Source organism: Drosophila grimshawi, unplaced genomic scaffold (assembly GCF_018153295.1).
Source record: "Drosophila grimshawi isolate 15287-2541.00 unplaced genomic scaffold, ASM1815329v1 contig_1369, whole genome shotgun sequence".
NCBI classification, from domain to species: Eukaryota; Metazoa; Arthropoda; class Insecta; order Diptera; family Drosophilidae; genus Drosophila; species Drosophila grimshawi.
In genome coordinates, this window is record NW_025062891.1 from 4,861,229 (window position 1) to 4,877,381 (window position 16,153).

The window sequence follows — 16,153 nt, forward strand, 5'->3', positions numbered from 1 at the left end:
AACGCATTCACTAACCGACGACAAGGCGCACGCTTCATGGCTCTCAATGCTCCAGATTGGTAACAATGAATTAATCCCTGGGCGTTGCAATTGATTTTTCTTTTTCTTTATTTGGTTTTTTTTATATTTTTTTTTAATTGTACAGTAACACAATAATATTGAAATGAATATACCTAGCTTATGCAAACTTTATACACGCAGCTACAATCTTTATTTATTCATTTTAACTGCAGCTGTTAACCTTTGTACATTTATACTTTAGCTGCAATCCATATTTGTCAATTTTAAATATTACTCTGGCAGTCTATTAAATATTTTTAACTGTATATAGTTAACATAAAATTAAAAATTTATTTTAGTGATTTTTTATACTCATTGAACTAGCAAATAGAATCAGTCTGTCAAAGACTTAAAGCCGACCAAAGTAACTCAAGTTATAATTCAGAAAATATATTTATATAACGAATGGCTGTGTTTTTCTACAAACCAGGATTAATCTTTTCCTACCTCCGGGGTACATTTTTATAAAAGGTTATAATAGTATTGTGCAAATTGATGTAATAATAATGTATCTATTTTTCTGATCACGATCAACGGTCGATTTTGCTATGTCAGTCTAGCCGTCTAACCGTCCTTCTCTATGAACACAGTTTGTGCTTTTCAATATTTTTTTTTGGGTGCAAATCAATTCAAAGGGAAATCTTACAATAAAACTATTATTTATTATATTATATATAACGCCTCGACTCAGGGTGAATCGTAGTCGAGCTGACTCGACTACTTCATTCTTCCTTGTTTTAAATATGGTTTTTGCATTAATATTTTTCAGAAATATTTTCTATTGAGATATACATTTATAAAAAATATAAAAAAAAGTGTTTTATTCATTTTTTCTATTCACACTAATTTATATAAGTAGAAACTTGATCTCAGCTTACGAGGACTGTTCTCCGTTGCAGGCTCAGAACATATCTAGAGGTAAATTAAAGACCAAGATCTCAACTGGAAATACTAATTATTACTATCTACATTTACTCAAATAAGATTATTAATATCGCTCACAACTCACTCGCTGATAGGCTAAATATCATTGCTGAATCAGCTAACAAGATCACAGCTAAAGTTTAAGCAAGTTAACAAAGTTTAAGCTCACGGCTCTATTTCAAATTAATATTCACTTCCTTCCGCTTCACCTGATAATTATATGTGTGAGCAACTCATGGAAAATCATTTGCATTTCTTTGCACGGCCCCCTAAGCGCCCTTCTCCCCGACTCCGCCTCAATGTCAAGTTCAAGCCATTTCCGCAAGACCAAATATTGCACTAATTTTCGTTAACCAAAACCAAATCTTGATAACACTTAACTGATTTGAAAGAAGAAAAAAAAACTTACAAATCATGCAGCGCACAAGTTCCGGCTGTTGTTGTTTTTTACGGTCTTTAAGCTGGTCCATTGTTCAGCAATGTGAAATGAAAATTCCCCAATGCTTGGTGGGTGTGCTGTGCTGTCAGTTAAGTATGTTTAAGCATATGGTGGTATGAATGTCTTTAATTATCAGAATCGAATCAAAAAAAAAACCAAAAAACAAATACACACCCAGCATAATGCCAACGAAATTGCGCACAAATTAGACAAAAATTACTTAATCTAATGCTAACTGCGTATGAACAGCTAGCTAATTTAATGAGCTGCCAGCGCCCATAACGTCCAGTTCTCAACAATGTAATTAATTTCAATTCGCCACTCATCGGTGGAGGGGAGAAAAAACCTTGAACTTCAATTTCAAGCCACGGGTGTATTTATTAGAACGTTCACAAAGATCTCTCGACTCAGTGAGCTTTGTGAGTTACTTTCGCTTTTGTAGGCTACAAATAATACATAATAATAATAATAATAAAAAGAAACGAGCAATTAAATCATAATCGTAATTCTTGTGAAACACTCAAGACCCATCAAAATGAAAGGCGCTGCCAGCCAGTTTGTGATATAATTTTTACGTATTGTCTTTTGCTCAGCAAAGTCGAGCATTAAGGCTAATTGGTTGGAAAACAACACATTGTTAACAACATTTCTTTGTGACCCCACTCTTAACATTTCTCACTCGTTTCGAGCAGTGTGATCATATCATAGCCATAAGCTCTTCAATTCAGAAATATTCATTATTATTTATTATTATTTATTCTAGCGTTACAAGCTTAAGACCTAAAGAAAAGATTACATTACAAATAGTAGTGAAATTATAAGTATAAATACCGCACAAGCAACCGATTTTTTCTAAGAATTAATTTCTATGCTTTTGAAAAATGTTCTTTTATGAAATATATAATTTTAAATTTCTGAATTTTCGAAAATAGTATGTTTTTTTTTTAAATATGGAATATGTTAAATCTTAAAATATTAATGTTTAAAAATAACTTTAGCAGCAGAAAATATAATGTTCGAGTTCTGTGTACACACTTTTATATGTTGAAATTCGAATATTTTTCCAACGACTTAGACAAATGTACATTGGAATTAAGAAAATAAAGGAACACACAACCTTCCCATCCTATAAATATACACATTCTGAATAATGGGGATTTTCTGAAATTCAGGTCGATTTTTTGCTGAGCATAGCATATGGTTTCTATGCTTAAATCTAAATAAAATAAAATTAATTGTTAAGCAACGTTAAGCAAATTGTTGTAGTTCATTTAAGTCTTGTCCTTGCTATGTTGCTGGGTGGTGTCTAACATTTAAAAATTTACTTAGTTATTGTTTGAAATATTCTTAAAGTTGTACCTTAAAATAAATTAAAATTTATTTGACATATTTATTTAATTTATAAAACTTAACGCGAAAGATTTGACATCGCTTCCTTAAAATATATATATTAAACAAATAACAAACAAATAAACTTCGAAACACTTAAGCTGTATTGCTTAAGATAAGTATCTATAACATTTCAAACAAGATATATTTTGGGTCTGAGAGCACAGTCAACTAATTTAAATAATAAAATCATAGCCTTTTAATGGTAATAATAAAATAATGAGTATAGATTAAAAGATAAATGCTTGGTGCATATGACACAAAATGTGACGACCTAAAAAATTAATAAATTAGTAAATTATTCCACTGCCTGTTTTTGTAATTGTTTGCTTACATCATTTTAACATAGTGTTAACAGTGTTATTAACAGCGCTTATGACAAAAGCAAAATTACCTAAAAGACACGATTTCCAGTTATTGAAGAGTACAAAAGCAGCGACCCGCTGAACATTGAATATTTGTGTAATTATGCTTATTGTTGTTATTATGGCAACAATTTCGAATTGAACCTGACCGTCTGAGCCGGCTGAGCACACAGTTATGAGCCAACCGCAGTCATTGTGTGACAATCAACAACGACTTCCTCGAAACAAGCCACCGTTTAGGCCTGTCTCTTGACTACAGCAACTGCCACAATCACAATTGTGGCCAACATAATGAATTTTCTTTTTCATTTTCTTTTTTTGAACTTTTTTTTCGCGATGCTTTTGTGACTGGCAAAAACAAAATAAATGTTGCATAGGAATATGATGAATATGATGTTGAATTTGAATTTGAATTTGAGTTTGACTGTTGACAATCCATTCAAATGCAAATGATATATTTGCTGACTAATCAGCGCAAGTCAGGCAAATATGTTTATTTATCATGCATCATTATTGAGGCAACAACAACAACAACAACATATTTTTTGCTGGGAACTATTTTGATTGGGTGCAATTATAATTTGCTGAATCAAGTCGTGAATTTCGATGCGGTTGCCGCCCTGTTAGCCACTCAACAAACAACTTTTATTTTTACTATTAGTTGATTATTTTGGAAATATGCATTAAAAAGAAAAGTTAGCGAAATTATGTGAACTTGTTATATCACCTGGCCAGCAAAGCAGCAAGTAGACAGCCAGAGACAAGCAAAATAAAAAGCAAAAGCTAACGGCTCTTAAAAAACTGCAACAGCAGCAAATGCACTTTCTTTGCGTTACGCTTCTTTGCATAGGCTCGTGCATTGCCAAATCGTATCTGTAATAAATATATACACATATTTTATACATCTCTCTCTCTATATATATATATATATATATTTATATATGTATATAAATATTTATTTTGTATATAAGACAGCTGCGGTCAGTGTCCATGTCTAGACATTGAAAGCGCAGTCGAAAAAATGAAATGAATTGAAATGAAATGCTTGAATGCTGTTTAAGAGATTTTGGTTCAGCAGCTTAATATTGTGGCAAGTGCAACGACAAAAGTTCAACAGACGAGGCAGCAACTGCACTCTCCACCTCCACCTCCACCATTCACCATCACCAGCACCCCCGCTGTCTGCTGCTGTATCTCACATTTTAGGCGTTGCAGCATTGTAAATTAATTCATATTAGCAAAACAAATGCGATGCTCCATAGTACATATATATATATATATATATATATATATATAAATAAAGTACTACCTACACATATGTCTAGCAACCAGTGTGTTTCTGTGTGTTAGCTTTTAGCATTTCATTGGCGTTGAGTTGTTGTGCAGGTTTCGCGGTCTGTGGGAGCATCACTGCAAACCGGCGCAAATTATATTCAAGCAAAAAAAAAATATATATAGAAAAAAAGCAACAAAAAATCAAAACCCACAACAACAACAATAATAACAACAACAGTATGTAAATACAGGTAAATAAAAAGTCGCGTCTCGTCGCATTGCACGAAGGCTGGGAAAATGAACACAGCACAAATGTTAATTACGAGAATATCTTTTAACTAGCTAAGCAGATTGCACTTAACTTACATAAAGTATCTGATGGATGCAAATGCTCAATGCTCAAAATATTGTTTGTGTGTGTGTGTGTGTGTGTGTTACTTCACAACAAATAACATTTGATGACTGTTGCACTTGGCGTATGCGTTATATGTGCGTTTAACCAAATCCAGTTTTGATATGATACGAATGAGAGATATGCAACTTAGGAGCACATTATTGGAATCAGTAACGATGTTGGCAGCTTTGTGATTTGCTAATTTCAAAGTTCAATTCACGAAATGTAGAAAATTGTTATTCAAAATTCTGGCTCTAATAATAAAATATTGCTGCAGTTAAATAACAAAAATGTATTTTGTTACTAATTTAAGTTTAATATGTATCAAAAGTGAACTGAACGGCAGTAATCTTAAGCAAATAATATATTCTTAGAATGAGTCCATTTTAACTGAAGTTATTTTGAATTAACGGAAACAAACATCCTTAAATCAATTTTATTGTTTTCTTACTTCTAATTTTAAAGAAAACAGTCTTTATATGTTGTCTTTCTTCTAATTTTTAAGAAAACATTCTAGCTTTGAAATTGTGGATCTTTATAAAGTTAAAATAATAAAAGGAAATCCTTACTAATTGCAGCTAATATTATTTTTGATAAAAAATAATTTTACTATCAATTCAAACTAATTTTGAATTCAAAAATAAACTAGATATAAAAATCCCTTATATTTGTATGAGTAATAAAACAATACCAACTGAGGTTAGCAATAAAATAAATCACATTCATTAAATTGAAATAAAATTGATTAAAACACAAATGATTCTCATAGAAATAATTTTCTGACATTCAGATTTCCAACAATAACATGATATCACTGATAGATGTCTTCCAATTAGAAACCCAACTGAGTCAACTAAATATCTCTCATAGATTGCCACTCATATATTAAACATGACAACAATTGTGAAAGAAAAACACTCAAACATTGAGCTAAACTTATGCTGAACAAAAAAAAAAAAAAAAAAAAAATGTTGGCCAGGTAGCTAAGTGTGGCTAAGAGCGTTGGCTAAGAGAAACAACGTACGAAGATATCTTGCCACTTGCCACTCGACGAACTCTTTGGAGCCAAGTTGCGCTCGCTGCTGACTTAGGTATAAAACATAAACACGCTGAAGAAAGCCATTCATTTAGTTGTTTGAGCTGGCGTGAACCGTTAGTCCAGCAAGTAGCAAGAGGCAGCAGCAACAGACCGCTGTGGCATTTAGAGTGCAACATATAGAGTGTATATATATATAAAAAAAAATACAAAATATATTTCCACAACTGTGAATAAGTCAAGTCAAGACTTGAATGTGTGCACTGTGACCAAAAATTTGAGTAACTTCTTTGTGCTTGTGAGGGTGTGTGTTAACTGTTCTAAAACACAGAACTCAATTGGATAACAAGAAAAAAAAACTTATTAAATTCAAGGAGCTGCTGCAGCCGCAAAAAAGAAACACAGAATGCAGTAAGTCAATGTCTCGTAACTATGAATCATACAGTTCGGGTCAAAAGAATTCGTGTAGCAGTCGCAGTTTGTAATTAACGTTTTGTATTGTTTTGGGCTGGGAATGGAGGGCGGGGTGGATAGGTGGGTAGAGAGCTTGCCGATGGGCTTAAGATTTGTGTCGCTTGGCAACCACAAAATATTCTTTTCAATGAAATATTTCAAAACCTAGAGCATACGTAACTGTAACTGTGCGACTCTTGTTGCTGCTGTTGTTGTTGTTGCTGTTGTTGTTTTTGCTGTGGTTGCTGGCGTGTCTGAGACCTTTTTCTGGCTTTTTTTTTTATAGTTGGCGTGGGAGTTTTTGCTTTGTTTGCTGAGCTGTTGTTGTTGCCTGTGGCGCTGACAATTCAGTTGGACAGCGACAGAGTCGTTTTTGGACGTCTTTTAGCTGTTGCCTTGGCTTATTACCTAATCGCATTGTCTGCCTGACTTCTGAGTGCGCCAAAAAAATAAAAAACCGCTTAGTAAATAGCTGCGGAAAATTCGAATTGAAATGTTTACTCACTTTGCGTCAATCAATACGCTTTTGACTGACTCATTGCCAGCCCATGGCCAAAGATTGCATTTTGACGTGGTCAATAAACACAACAAAAAGAGATCACACAATCCGATAGGTAAAATTGCACAATTTGTCGGCTTATGACAATCCTTTCTAAAAAGGCGTATAAATTACTTAGTGTGCATATTATATAACGCACCTCTAACTGCACTGAAATTGTATCGCCACCTGAACACTCACACACACATGTGGCGTATACGCAATGATTCAATAGTTGCGCGCGTTTGAAATTACAGTTAGCCATTCGTACGCACAGCAATGCGTACAGCCGTCGACGGCGTATAAATTGCGCAGACAAGCTCTGGGCGAGGCCTGTAGGCCATTTACTTACCAACCAGGTCCAAAGCGACATGCCAAATTGTATACTTTTGTTGGGACGATTAAATCTTAACCGTTTTTTTTTTTTTTTTTTGCTTTGGCGTTTGCAATTTGTGTGGTGTGTGTTTAATGCAATTAATAAATTGCCAGCTAGTGCCGCCCCAAAATTACAATTTGCCTTGGCTTGGAGATTCCCACCACTAATCTTCACCCTAATGGCGAAGGTCACACCTCAAAATGGCCAACACAAAGTGTAACAAATTGTTTTCATCTACTTGCTTCTTCTTTTTAATGTGAAACGAAACTAAACTTGAAAGAAAATGTTGCACATAAAATTCATTGTCACGCAATTAACATCCAAAAAAATAAAATAAAAAACAACAAAAAAATAATTCACAAGCTGGAAAAAATCAGCGGATCGTGGAGATAGAAAGATAGGGAGAAACATTAAAAATGCACACGCACATTAATGTTGTTAAATTTGTTGTAATTGTAACAGTGCAATGTAATTTATTTTCAGTTTTAACATTTTTCTTCTCCTTTTTTATAGCTGCTAACGAGCATTGTGTATAATTAACCAATAAAAATAACGTAGTTCGAAGCACTCAAGGCTTAAGTGAAAACAAAAAGACTTGGGCAATAAGCTCGGGTGTTAAATGGCAGCTAATGGAACTGTCAAACAGCCAGAGGCAATTGAAAAGTTGGTTTGGTTAGAGGGAGTTATAAGTTGAACTAGAAGTTTTATCATATAAATGATATAATATAAAAAAAAAGATTTTGGCAATAAACTTGCATAATAAGTGGCAGCTAATTGAATTTATGGGTTTAGTGTTGTTATTTAGTTATATTACAAATATTATTCATATATCTTATACGTATATATAACAGTTACTGTAATCAAAGACTAAGGCAACAAACTTGAGTGTTATACTGTCAACTGCCCGAATTTGCAGTGATCTATAATAGGTTGAAACTAAACTATTTTCATCAAAAATTCAATAAAGAATTTTAGCCATAAGCATAGATAAAGGTTTGTTAAAAAATCAGGCAATAAGCAGCTCTGTTTAAAAAAAAAAAAACTAATGGGATTTGTAGACTAATGAATTAATAAAGGAATGTTTAATAAAAACAACTTAGGCGAAAAATTTGAGGGTCAAATGCAGCAAAACAAATATTTGTATTTTAAAGACATTTTATTTTACTAAAATAAGTTAAGCAAACTAAATGTCAAAGAATCTTGACCACAGGATATCTGAAAAGAATTACTTAAAATAATTAGGCAGCAACATAAAGTTTTCAAAATCAGTCAATAATTATCTAAATGCAGCTGTATAAAATAAAATAAAATAAAAATAAAATTAAATTAATTTTACAATTCGTCAAGTTTCCCAAGCTTAGCACTCGCCTAAATATGGAATCAACTTCTATTTCATAATCTAATGGAAACCCACATGTCTTATGTCACAAACACACGCCCAACTTTTAAGGAAATCAAAGTGTATACAGCTTTTTGACCAAAATTATAGCAAGAAGATGAAAAACAAAAACATGACAGAAACTCTGCTATGAAATTGAACTGGTAGCCGGGGAAACGTGTGCATAACGAAACCACTTTTCCTTCAGCTGTGGTTAGGAGACAACAGGCAACAGGCAACAGACAACAGACAAGAGACAAGCAAAAGCCATCCACATCCACAGCAACAACAACAACATCATCAGCAACATGAACGCATCGTTTCTTGGCGTCCATGTGATGTAATGTGGTGCTATAAAGCCAGACATCTGGTTTGGCATCTGGACTAAGCAAACAGCAAAGACAGAAAGATACCGAGGTGCATGCAACGCGAGTGCTGCTCCATTTATGGCAGACAGTGTGTGGCCAGACCAGTGTCTGTCTCTGTGGCATGCAACAACGCATGATTATGTGGAGCACTAGGAAACGTTTTAAGCGTTCCAATTTTTTTTTTTTCTTTTTTGGTGTGCAATCCAATTTTTTGATCAAATTGATGACTTCAGCTAATGACTTACCCAAGGCGTCACCGTTTGATCGTTTGATGTGTTAAGTCATCCCGTTAAGTGGTTTTGCTCCAGGATTTGCGTGTAATCAAGCAGTAGCGGCAGCATTGACAATGCAACGGCACCAACAACAGTTGCAGCAGCTGCCACAAGTACTTAGCTCACTTTAAAGTTCAAAGGCTCAAATTGTGCAAAGGCCAGCGACAGGCAGACAAGCCGACAAATTGCCAGCTAGAATTGCTGAAACAAATTTGTCGTTTGTAGTACTACGAGTATTTTCGATACATGAACAAAAAAATAAAACACACACATACACATTCATTACATAAGCATTCGGTTTATCAACATGCCGTAATTAGCGCCGCCTTGTAGCTAACGAATGGCCATTAACAGCAATCCCCGCAATCCACTTCAACAGACACATCGAAAGTAAAAGTTTGACGCGGATTTGTTTTGCTCCAGCTGCTATTATTGTTATGGCTGCTATTGGTAACAGTTTTGCTTTCGACGCAAATAACTCAATTAAATGCAATGCACGTAACATTGGCCAAGCCAACACCGTCGGTCACCATTCGGCCCCTAGTTAAATTCGTATCTTGAATATCCACTACTTTGGATGCGTATGCGCCGCCGTTGACATTCAACAAAAAAAAATAAAATACTGGCCAAATTGCCATCTTCACTAAATGGCGCTCAAATTGAACCCAACTGCTTAAAAGTGCGCAACAAAAAAAGTATAAACAAAAAACCAGCAGCATCCGCAGCAGCAGTCGCAGCACATCTTCATTTTATGCCCTTTCCAATGGTTGCCCAAATATGACAACCTCTTTAAATGGACTGTATGTGTGTGTGCAGAGTATGTTTTTGTGTAGTAAATTATATTCTCTATGGATTTTTGGTTCTAGTTTATTGATTGCAAAACAATTAAATTCATATTGTCAACTATTTCATTTTGGTCTTTAAAAGTAAAAAAAAATATATAGCTGAAAATTGAAACTGAATAGTTGAAAGTTAATTATAGCCACAACTTTACTTTTGAATTGATAAAGCGCTGGAAATATATTTTTTAACCACTTGTTACTTGGTTTCTGTTCATTGGTCTTGAATTTGAATGTTTTACTTACAATGATTCTTTCAAGATTCTAAAACTTATCCCAAATGCTAATGCACACCGTTGATTCGTTTAAAAAGTGATCAGTATATATCACAGCTCAATTAACATTAAATTGAACATTAAATCAGAGAGAGTTCTAAAGTGATTTAGATCCAGATTATCATTAAAGATTAACGGAAACATTTATTCCATATTTGTCTGATTGGGTTTTTTTTCTGGTTTTCTAAATCCTTGCAATAAAAGTTCGACGAGCTTACATTTGAATATCCTCACATTTATAATATCTTCTATTTTATTATCATTTTGGATTAACATTTTTATATATCTTAATCTTTTCGGCAAATTGTGGACTGTTATTTGTCTATATGAAATATATTTAAATTAATTTTATAAATGTCTAAAGAGAAACTTAGAGCTTAGAATTCTTTTCTAATAATTCTATTCCAAATGATTTGAGATTTACTCCACAAACATTAATTTTACTTAATCGGAATTCATATTTTACACCCAAAACTATATCTATTGGTAACTTCAGGAAGAACACGAAAATAAAGTAAGTTTCTGCCTAGTCGGTCAAAGATCTATGTATCCTAAGAAGCGCAACAATAAGTCGACCTTCTGCGCTCGACTAACTGCACTTCTAAGATGAAGCTTTCGACTCCCAGGTCTCAGCGCCCAGCTGTGCCTCTGGCGTCTCTCGCCTTTACCTTATAACTCGTTTCTAGCTGGTAATGTCTTTGGTGGTGTCTTGCATAACGCGTCGCTGGGCTGCCTTCTTTGGCTGCAATTTGGCGGCATCTTCACTGCATCTTCTCTTTTTGCTGTTATTGTTGTCGTTGTTGTTGTCGGTTTGCTTGGCGAAAAGGTTCGCGTAAAATCAAAATATTTTTCCCGCGTTTTGCGCGCATTGAGGTTGCCACAAAAGTTTCCCATATCATAAAGTCTTACTTATTGATGGCATGTCTTGGTTAATCTGATTGCTATTGCTGTTGCCATTGCTATTTGTTGTTGCTCACTTTTTTGCCTGCTTGCAGACGCAATCGATGCTTTGTCCTGCTACTGGCCATGGGCCTGTGTGCCTGCGTAGCTGGAGCTGCCACAGGTGCACCCACTGCGACGGCTACCACGGAAAAGCCGAAAGGATTCTCGGCGCGTTCATTGGATGTGAGTGCCAACGGCGATGATGATGATGAGTTCGAGACCCAGGCACAAACTCACTTGGCTTACAGGCAACAGCAGCCACTGCAGCATCAGCAGCAGCAGCAGCGACCCCTGTACGACTACAGCGAAGAGGATCAGGAGGAGGCGCCACGTCAGGTGTACATCAATCGCAACAACGGAAAGCAGCAGCAGCAGCAACAGCATCAGAACAACTATCTGAAGAAGAAGCCGCAGAGCGCGGAAAGCGAGGAGGAGGAGGAGGAGGAAGTCGAGGAGCCCGATCGTCTGTCCACGCTGCTCAGCAAATCCACCTTCAGCTGCACGGATCGCAACTCAGGGTAAACAATTGTTGAACTCTTTCATTGTAAATTCTATAAATAATGGTTTCTGCTCCTTAGCTACTATGCGGATGAGTCGCTCAGCTGTGAGGTCTTCCACTACTGCCAGGAGAGCCAGAAGCACTCGTGGATCTGTCCCGATGGCTTTACATTCCATCAAATCCATTTGATATGCATGCCCCCATCGCACGACAACATCTGCAAGCAATCCTCCAAATATCACATTGTCAACGACTATCTCTACAAGCCCATCAATCTGCAGGAGCATCAGAGCAAACCGAATGTTACACTGCGCTACTCCGAGCGCTATTTCCCCGAGAACTACTATGAGCACGAGCGCTACGACGACGACGAGGAGGAGGAGGATGTACCAGCGCCCAGACCACGCGTCCAGCACCAGCCACAGCAGCAGCAGCAGCAACGTCAGCTCTATCATCAGCAGCAGCAACAGCAGCCGCAGCAGCAGCAGCAGCGCGTCCAATATCAACAGCCGCAGACGCAGCAGCAACAGGTCGTCACCCAGATCCGTCACCAGCCACCAACAACAATTGCGTATCGCAAGCCATTGCCCACGACAACCATACAGCCACAGATTCAGCCACAGCTGCAATTGCATCAGCTGCATCAGCAGCAGCAGCAGCAGCAGCAGCAACAGCTACATCGTACGTTGCAGCAACGGCCGCAACCTCTGGCGACCACTGTGACACCGGCGCCATATCGTTTCTTTACGGCAGCGCCGCCACAACTGCAGCATTTGCATCAGCAGGTCTATCGTACGCCCGAGGAGATTAACATATCGCTGCAGCAGCGTCGGCCACAGGTCTTCATTGCCACATCGACGCCACGCTACTATGAGGATGAGTATCTGTATGAGCGCCGGAAGTAAGATGAGTGACGCTGAGTGTTGAGAATGTAAGCCGTGGCCAAACTACAAAACTGGTCCCAAAAAAAAAAACAGTCTTTTTTGTACATGGAGTTACCTTAGCTTTAAGCCTGTGTCCACTCTGTCACTACTACAACAACAAAAACAAAAACAAAACAGAAAACAAACTTACTTACGTATATAGTCCCGAAATTTAGCGCAAGTTTTGTATGTACCTTATTTGTAATAATTTAATGTCCTGCTAGAAGAATCATCCGCCTTCTAACTCATTTCGTTTAATAAACAAGCATTAAGTTTAAACAACTCGTTATTTATTGTATGTCAATTTCCATGTACTGATCAGCATTGGATAGATGCACCGCTTGGACCTTGGTGCCCTCCTCCACTACATAGTTGGGTCCAATGAGACAGTTGCTCAACACTGAGCCGCTCTGGACATGCGCTCGATGTCCAATGATGCAGTTGTTGATGTTACAACCCTCCTCCACAATTGCATTCGACATGATGATCGAGTTGCTCACAATATTCTTCGGATTCACAACACAATTCGACCCAAAAACGCTGGAGCTGAGCGAAGTCTTTTCCGACAGCTTGGCATTGTCGGCCACAATGATTTCCTTGGTCTGTGTTGATTTCACCACAGCACCGGGTGCAATCAACGGATGCGTCTCGCCGCACAGCTCATTCCAAATGCCAGCCAGTTTCCTATTAATGGCCAGAAAACTGAGCGTGGTATTCACACGTACGCCAATCGACTCCTTTGGAGCTTGTATAGCAAAACAGCGCACAACATCGCCATGGTAGGGATTATGCGACAGCGACTGATTGAACAGCGAAGTCTGTGTCAGCTTCTCATCCAGTGCAGTGTGCGTTACATACTTAAATAAAAATAAATCGAATTAGAAGATTATAAGTAGATATGCAGAAGAAGGTTGTTACAATTCAAAACCTACATGCAAAATGTTATCCTCGGGCTTTGTAACTACGTTCAGATCAGAAATGGTGTCCTGGCCCACTTTTTTTGAGCGTCTGGCTTGTTGTCTCTTAATGAGATGTGGCAAAAACTCGCCCTTAAATGTCGAGATGTTTTCCTTCTGCAAGAAATCAGCTTGAGTTAGTAACCCACAGAAATTATTTGACTTTTGTACAAACCCTGTGCAGATAGCCGATCACCCATTTCTTGAGCACATAGATATGTGCATCCATGAGTCGACCATAGACATCCAGTTGACCCTTGTTCTTGAGCAGATGCCGCTGTATGTTCAACGTATCCTCACAGTCACTGGCGGCGAATACAAATGCCAAACGCTGTGTGGCCGGATGAATGCCAATAATGTCCCGTTCTGGCTTGTGCTTGGTCTTTGGACCTGGCATCACCACATCCGATTCGAAGCCACTCTTGAACAGCAGCAGCGCCAGCGAAGCATCGTCAGCACGGAACTTATTGATCAGCGGATATAAACTAACATTACTCACTATGTCACAACTCACGACGAGAAAGTCCGACTTGATCCTGCAAGTTTATAAAGAGTTTAATACTTTTTTGTATCGCGCCAAAGAGAGTGTAAATCAGAAATGTACATTTAAATTTTCGAAAGTAGCCTTCAAATTCGCTTATATGTTAAACGTTGAATGAAAATTTAGCATTCTTTACCTATACTTATTGGACCAACTGCAGTCACTTACTTGTCGTATATATAGCGCAGACTGTCGGCGGTGCCAAAATCGCTATCGCTAGGCACTGTGGCATAGTCAATTTTGAGCTTGAGCGGTGTACGCTCCAGTGCCAGCTGAATCTCCAGCTTATCCTGCTCCAGCACAACAACAATAACCTCTGCAATACAAGCAAGCAGTTTTAATAGTGTGACGAAATCACTTTCATAGGTATGTACTAAATAATGTTACCCGTGAAGTTGTGTTTGCTCAGCAGGTTGAGGGGATACCAGATTAACGGATATGGTCCCACGGGCAGTAGACACTTGGGCGCATCGCCCAGCACTTCGGGCAGGCGTGTGCCACGACCCGCAGTCAGGACAATAGCTTGAAATTCACAGCTAGACATTTTGATATATTTGCCAAATCAATTTAAAGTCAAAACCAACACGCGTCCGCACACAGCTGATTGGCAGTGTGTTGTACAACACTGGTGTCAAATGGGCCATATGTTTTACTGTCACATGACTGCATTTGCATTGTTTTTGCAATTGTATAAAACAAGTCAGATGACCTTTTTTCCATTAATTAAAATCCTTTATTTTTAATGCACTTTTTCAGCGGAATTAGAACAATTTTAGAATTATGAACAACAAAAACTTTAATGCATGATTTGAGCGCTACATAACTACAAAATGGAATACAATCATTTCTTATTGGAATTAAACTACATACTTTAAGCTTACAAAGTTGCCAGCAGCTAAAATTGTACATACAATAAAAGTAATTGTGTTTTAGTTTTTTCTCGGATTTAAAATGGAAACAGAACGGTATAACAATAACGTATTGTCTGGAATACAGATAGACAGACTAATGGCGTGGTTAATACTTAGAAGAGCACATCATCATCGCCCTCATCGAGTATATTCGCCTGCTGGCGCACATCGATGCCCTGCTTGAGGAGCTCCGCCTTTTTGGCATCTGCCTTGATGCGGGCCTCTCGCTTCTTATCCTGTATCTTCTTCAAGCGATAGAACTCCTCACGCTCCAGCTCATCCAGCTCCGAGATGATGTAGGACAGTGTACGATCGATGCGCGGTATGATGACATGCTCGATGGCATTCACACGACGATTCGTGATCTTGATCACATCGTCCAGCGTTACGAACGACGTCTGCAGCGAGGCGAGCTCGACGAGCAGCTTCACGGCGCTCTGATAGTTCTTCTTTAGCTTGGCCAACTGCTGGCCACCGCGAGCCAGGCCAGCCAATTCATAAGTATCGGCGCCATCCTGATAGGACTCGAAGACAGGCAGCGTAACGCCAGCGACGTTGTCCTTTTTGGTGCGTATCTTGATTTGGGCCTTGGTCACGTTCTGCAGCACCACCTGATTGATGTCGCCGGACGTGAACTTGGCCTCGGCCAGCGAGAAGGCCGCCTCTTTCATAATCTCGCCCATCAGCGTTTTTGTCTCAATGATTTTGCCCAGAATCATGCGGAATCGCATCTGCAATGCATCCGCTTTTTTCTTAAGCAGACCATGGCCTTTTTGAGCGCCAGCGAGACGGGCCTTCATCAACATTTGGGCGCCACGCGACGGGAAAATCGGTAATCTATCTTTGCCAGACATTTTACAAGTGTTTCAATCGTTATGTGGGAAAGGTTTATTCGATTTTCTACTGCGCACCAACGATTTTTCGCACCCGTCGAAGAACACTGAAAAACTCCAACTGGACTGGATAAATTCAGTGTTGGTAAAGAGTTGTACGACGAATC

At 37.9% G+C, this 16,153-nt stretch overlaps 3 protein-coding genes across 3 annotated transcripts; 1 reads left to right on the forward strand and 2 right to left on the reverse strand.

Annotated features, from left to right (window-relative positions):
• The first annotated feature begins 6,282 nt into the window (after positions 1 to 6,282).
• LOC6560809 (putative cyclin-dependent serine/threonine-protein kinase DDB_G0272797/DDB_G0274007) lies at positions 6,283 to 13,024 on the forward strand. The gene is made up of 3 exons (XM_043214302.1): positions 6,283 to 6,293; positions 11,377 to 11,841; positions 11,902 to 13,024. The coding sequence occupies exons 1-3, from the start codon at positions 6,289 to 6,291 to the stop codon at positions 12,725 to 12,727; spliced, it is 1,296 nt and encodes a 431-aa protein (XP_043070237.1). The 5' UTR covers positions 6,283 to 6,288; the 3' UTR covers positions 12,728 to 13,024.
• LOC6560810 (translation initiation factor eIF-2B subunit gamma) lies at positions 13,014 to 14,851 on the reverse strand. The gene is made up of 5 exons (XM_001987396.2): positions 14,630 to 14,851; positions 14,411 to 14,558; positions 13,877 to 14,237; positions 13,678 to 13,818; positions 13,014 to 13,602 (listed from the first exon to the last, which is right to left on the reverse strand). Exons 1-5 carry the CDS (start codon positions 14,784 to 14,786, stop codon positions 13,036 to 13,038), a joined length of 1,374 nt encoding a protein of 457 aa, XP_001987432.1. The 5' UTR covers positions 14,787 to 14,851; the 3' UTR covers positions 13,014 to 13,035.
• Positions 14,852 to 15,020: 169 nt separating this feature from the next.
• LOC6560060 (V-type proton ATPase subunit D 1) lies at positions 15,021 to 16,135 on the reverse strand. Its single transcript, XM_001987397.2, has one exon. It carries the CDS (start codon positions 16,005 to 16,007, stop codon positions 15,267 to 15,269), a length of 741 nt encoding a protein of 246 aa, XP_001987433.1. The 5' UTR covers positions 16,008 to 16,135; the 3' UTR covers positions 15,021 to 15,266.
• Between the last annotated feature and the right edge of the window lie 18 nt (positions 16,136 to 16,153).

Excerpts from the sequence above, each read along its gene's own strand:
- LOC6560810 (XM_001987396.2), bottom strand. The coding sequence starts at position 14,786 with ATGTCTAGCTGTGAATTTCAAGCTATTGTCCTGACTGCGGGTCGTGGC. Across the intron at positions 14,559-14,629 it reads GAGCAAACACAACTTCACGG|AGGTTATTGTTGTTGTGCTG; the intron begins GTAACATTATTT and ends CTTGTATTGCAG. Across the intron at positions 13,819-13,876 it reads TGATCGGCTATCTGCACAGG|AAGGAAAACATCTCGACATT; the intron begins GTTTGTACAAAA and ends GATTTCTTGCAG.
- LOC6560809 (XM_043214302.1), top strand. Across the intron at positions 11,842-11,901 it reads TGCACGGATCGCAACTCAGG|CTACTATGCGGATGAGTCGC; the intron begins GTAAACAATTGT and ends TCTGCTCCTTAG.
- LOC6560060 (XM_001987397.2), bottom strand. The coding sequence starts at position 16,007 with ATGTCTGGCAAAGATAGATTACCGATTTTCCCGTCGCGTGGCGCCCAA.